The sequence below is a fragment of the Gekko japonicus genome, unplaced genomic scaffold (assembly GCF_001447785.1).
Source record: "Gekko japonicus isolate JY-2015 unplaced genomic scaffold, Gekko_japonicus_V1.1 scaffold849, whole genome shotgun sequence".
Classification (NCBI taxonomy): Eukaryota; Metazoa; Chordata; class Lepidosauria; order Squamata; family Gekkonidae; genus Gekko; species Gekko japonicus.
Window position 1 is genome coordinate 676,159 of NW_015163112.1, and position 4,252 is coordinate 680,410.

The window sequence follows — 4,252 nt, forward strand, 5'->3', positions numbered from 1 at the left end:
TACTGCCTTTCGCACTCTCTTGTTGACTATAAAGACCACACCATTTTTTCTATGGGATTCCTGGCCACAGTAGTAGATATAATGGTTTTCTGAGTTAAATTTGCCCATTCCTGTCCACTTAGTTCACTGATTCCCAAGATGTCAATGTTCAGTCTTGCCATCTCGTTTTTGACCACGTCAAGCTTACCTTGATTCATAGATCTTACATTCCAGGTTCCTATGTAGTATTGTTCTTTGCAGCATCGGACTTTCCTTTCACCATCAGACACATCCACAGCTGAGCGTCCTTTTGGCTTTGGGCCAGCCGCTTCACTCTTTCTGGGGTTACTTGTACTTGCCCTCTGCTCTTCCCCAGTAGCATATTGGACACCTTCCGACCTGAGGGGCTCATCTTCCGGCATCGTATCTTGTAGCCTTTTGTTACTGTCCATGGGGTTTTCTTGGCAAAGATACTGGAGTGGGTTGCCATTTCCTTCTCCAGTGGATCACACTTGGTCTGAGTTCTCTGCTGGGGCCTGTCCGTCCTGGGTGGCCCTCCACGGCATAACCCACAGCCTCATCGAACCATGCAAGCCCCCTCGCCATGTCAAGGCAGTGATCCATGAGGGAGAGTAATTCAGTACACACACACATAAACACACATAACTTTCCTATGCCCCATCGCTTTCTAGATTAAATGCCCCCTGCCTTTTATCCACTGTCTGTGTCCATTTCACCCCATAGCCTCCCAGATCTAAATTCCTGAATAATCCCATCTTTGAGTGTCGGGGCATCGTACATTTATTTTATTTATTTACTTGATTTATATCCCACTTTGTTCCCAATGGAGACTCAAAGTAGCTTACTTTGTTTCCCTCTCCTCTGTTTTATCCCCACAACGGCCCTGGACGGTAGATTAGGCTGAGTGTGTGACTGGTCCAAGGTTGCCCGGCAAGCTTCCATGGCACAGAGGGGATTCAAACCTGGGTTTCCCAGACACTAGCCTGAAACTTTAACTTCACCATGCTGGTTTCACTTCACTTTATCCTTGTAGTAGGCACGTTACAGAAAGGAAGGTCACAGCTACAATGAAACTATAAACAGAAAAACCAGGAAGCTGCCAAACGAAGCGCTACAATGCATATATATTGACACATAAGAATATAACCGTGTGACAAGATAGGTAAGTAGAAAAAGTCCTCGTTAAGGAGTCATAAGAAGACGCAGAAGTGTTGACAAAATTCCCCGGAGTTCATTTCCGTTTCATAGCTACTTCTTCTGAACACAGTCAAGTAGACCTTATAAAATTACATAATAATGGTATAAGTATAACAAGAGATTGTGTAATGTACCTTTAAATATTCTATTCAATAAAATCTTTTCATACATACAGAATTGTGTCTTCCGTTCATTCATTCATCACAGATTGCAAACATTCAGAAAGGCAATCAAAATAATCTAGAAAAAATACATACATAATGAAATTATATTCATCTATTTAAATCCATTAAACATGCGTTGCGCAAGGGAACAACTTACCCTAATCCATTATACATGGTAACTTTCAAAGACGGGCATGCTGATGAAGGTAGTAAAGCCTTAGCAGGTATTACTGATCCAAACCTTATAAATCGTTTCCATCCTAGCACTTAAAGGTAAAGTATCACTCACTACAAAGTTACCATGTATAATGGATTAGGGTAAGTTGTTCCCTTGCGCAACGCATGTTTAATGGATTTAAATAGATGAATATAATTTCATTATGTATGTATTTTTTCTAGATTATTTTGATTGCCTTTCTGAATGTTTGCAATCTGTGATGAATGAATGAACGGAAGACACAATTCTGTATGTATGAAAAGATTTTATTGAATAGAATATTTAAAGGTACATTGCACTTGTATATTTACACCATTATTATGTAATTTTATAAGGTCTACTTGACTGTGTTCAGAAGAAGTAACTACGAAACGGAAATGTACTCCGGGGAATTTCGTCAACACTTCTACGTCTTCTTATGACTCCTTAACGAGGACTTTTTGTATAATACTTACCTATCTTGTCACACGGTTATATTCTTATGTGTCAATATATATGCATTGTAGCACTTAGTTTGGCAGTTTCCTGGTTTTTCTGTTTCTAGTAGGCAGGTTATGCTGAGAAACAGTAATGTGCAGAGGTTACCAGAAAGTTTAGTGGCTGAGTAGGAACTGGAACCCAGATCTCCCCCATTCAAGCTCAGCATTCTTTTCCTTATGTTGCTGACAGTGCTCCTGATTCATGCTTAAAAGCCCTACATTTTGTATCTGTTTTGCTTCCTGGTACAAAATAATTAGTGGGGAAGGGAAAGTAGTGGGCAGGATAATTTAACCTTCTGCAAACAGCAGGAAAGAACAGACCTGGAGGTGACTGACTTTCTGAACAAAAAGGGGTCACACAGCTGCTGAGCTGCGGGTTCACCTTGGTGGAATTAGGCAATCCATGTGTCACATGGAGATAATGAACAGGAGGCACTGATAAAACTTTTACAGAGCTTTTGGTAAAAGCTCAGACAACTTCCCGTTCATTATTACTGACTTCTGTGGTGTAGTTAAGTTACTCTTTGTTACAGAAAACAGTCTTGGGGCACCTGAAATATGTAGTATATATTTCAATAAACCTTTCATTAAGGCACCCAAGGCTCCTTTCTACAGAAATACAGAGTATAATTGGTGGTCACTTTCCAACTCTCTATCTCCTCGGTATTTCTTTGTTGCAGGTGGGGTCGTGGCTTTGGCTTGGTGGCAGGCTTCTTGGGGTCCCACAGCCTGTTCAACCAACCTAACAGTATTTTTGGGATCGCCTTCTACATCCTGCAAATCCTTCTAGGTGAGCAATCTATATATATATATGAGAGAAAAACACATGTTCACATGTATCCTATCCAAAGTAATGCTCAACCTAAAACCCGTTCTTAGGTCTTCCTCTGTGGTAAAAAGGTGAGGTATTTTTACTCTTCTCGCTGCTCTAGATGGCCTGGTTGGATCTCCTAGGTTTGTCAGGTAGTTGTGGGAACACAGACGATTCAAGTGTGGAAACTTCCCTTCTCTGGGGAGTGTAAATCATTAGTAGGAGAGTGGGAAAGACAGAGATGAGGGGTGGCTTCTGGTTCTGTCTTTAATTCTTAGCTGCCATTTCTTCTGTAGCAGTTGTGAACGCCTGATAACCCAGCCTCCTTGTTCCTCACAGGCTTCTCCAACAGCGGCTTGGCGGTCATTGCTCTTCTAGGTTCCTCCCTTGTCTCCATCGCTGGCTCGCTCTACCTGGCCTACATCCTCTTCTTTGTGCTCCATGACTTCTGTGTGGTTTGTATCAGCACGTACCTCCTCAACTCGGTCCTGCTCTTCCTCAACTACAAGCGACATGGCTATCTCAACCAGGTCTGGCAGAACCACGCTCCCAAAGCCAAACGTCAATGAGGTGATGACCCCTCAGGCTGTTGGTGATCCTGTTGATGGTACAGCTTCACATGGACTTTGCTTACTCCTGCAATTTTTTTTATAACCATCATTGGTTTTGTATAACACTAGCATGCATCTCCAGTCTGGAAGTCCCTCATTCATCCCTCAGATCAGCGACTCAGTGTTTACCTTTCTGGTGGTCATGGCAGTCCATTCTCCATTTTGGGATTAAAATGGATGCCACCTTTGGTTGTGCTACCCTGCAGAAATGTCCATCAATCTTTTTTTTTAAGAAAAGCATTTTTAATGTCTATTTTCTTAGCTGATTCTTTCTTCCTTTACGTCGTTTTTATACAAAGCAATTTGTACAAATGTAGTTATTGCGAATAAACGTAACATGTTAAGCTATTGAAGTGTTTTTAATTGGGGTGATACACAGTTGAGCATAACTTGGTTGTTAGAGGACCACATAGTACAGGTTAAAGTGGAAATAATAGAAGACATTTTTAAATTGTAAGGTCCTTCGGGCAGAGACCACTCTTCTTGTATTCTGTAATCATGCACATTGTTGGTGCTGTATAAATAAATGGAAGTTCAACATTCAGACCTCGCCTCAGTCTGGCTTCATGATTTTCATCATCAATAACAGCTTTCAGTAAATTTCTGAAATCTATGTTAGTCAGGGTGAAGGCAACAGATTTTTAAAGGATAGCAAATTATTATTATCAGAGCTCCTAAAATTGCTTGGTGCTTTCTAAAAATTAAACATAAGCTCACAGGTTTTCAGTCTAAATCACTGGTTCTCAAACTTCATGTAGTGGATCCTGCTTCTA

General features: G+C 41.1%; 1 protein-coding gene across 1 annotated transcript; it reads left to right on the forward strand.

Annotated features, from left to right (window-relative positions):
- Window positions 1–2,729: 2,729 nt before the first annotated feature.
- VKORC1 (vitamin K epoxide reductase complex subunit 1) lies at window positions 2,730–4,018 on the forward strand (the record flags this gene model as incomplete). The annotated part of the gene is made up of 2 exons (XM_015406824.1): window positions 2,730–2,847; window positions 3,208–4,018. Coding segments are annotated over 2 exons (348 nt in total), but the record flags the coding sequence as incomplete, so codon positions are not given.
- Between the last annotated feature and the right edge of the window lie 234 nt (window positions 4,019–4,252).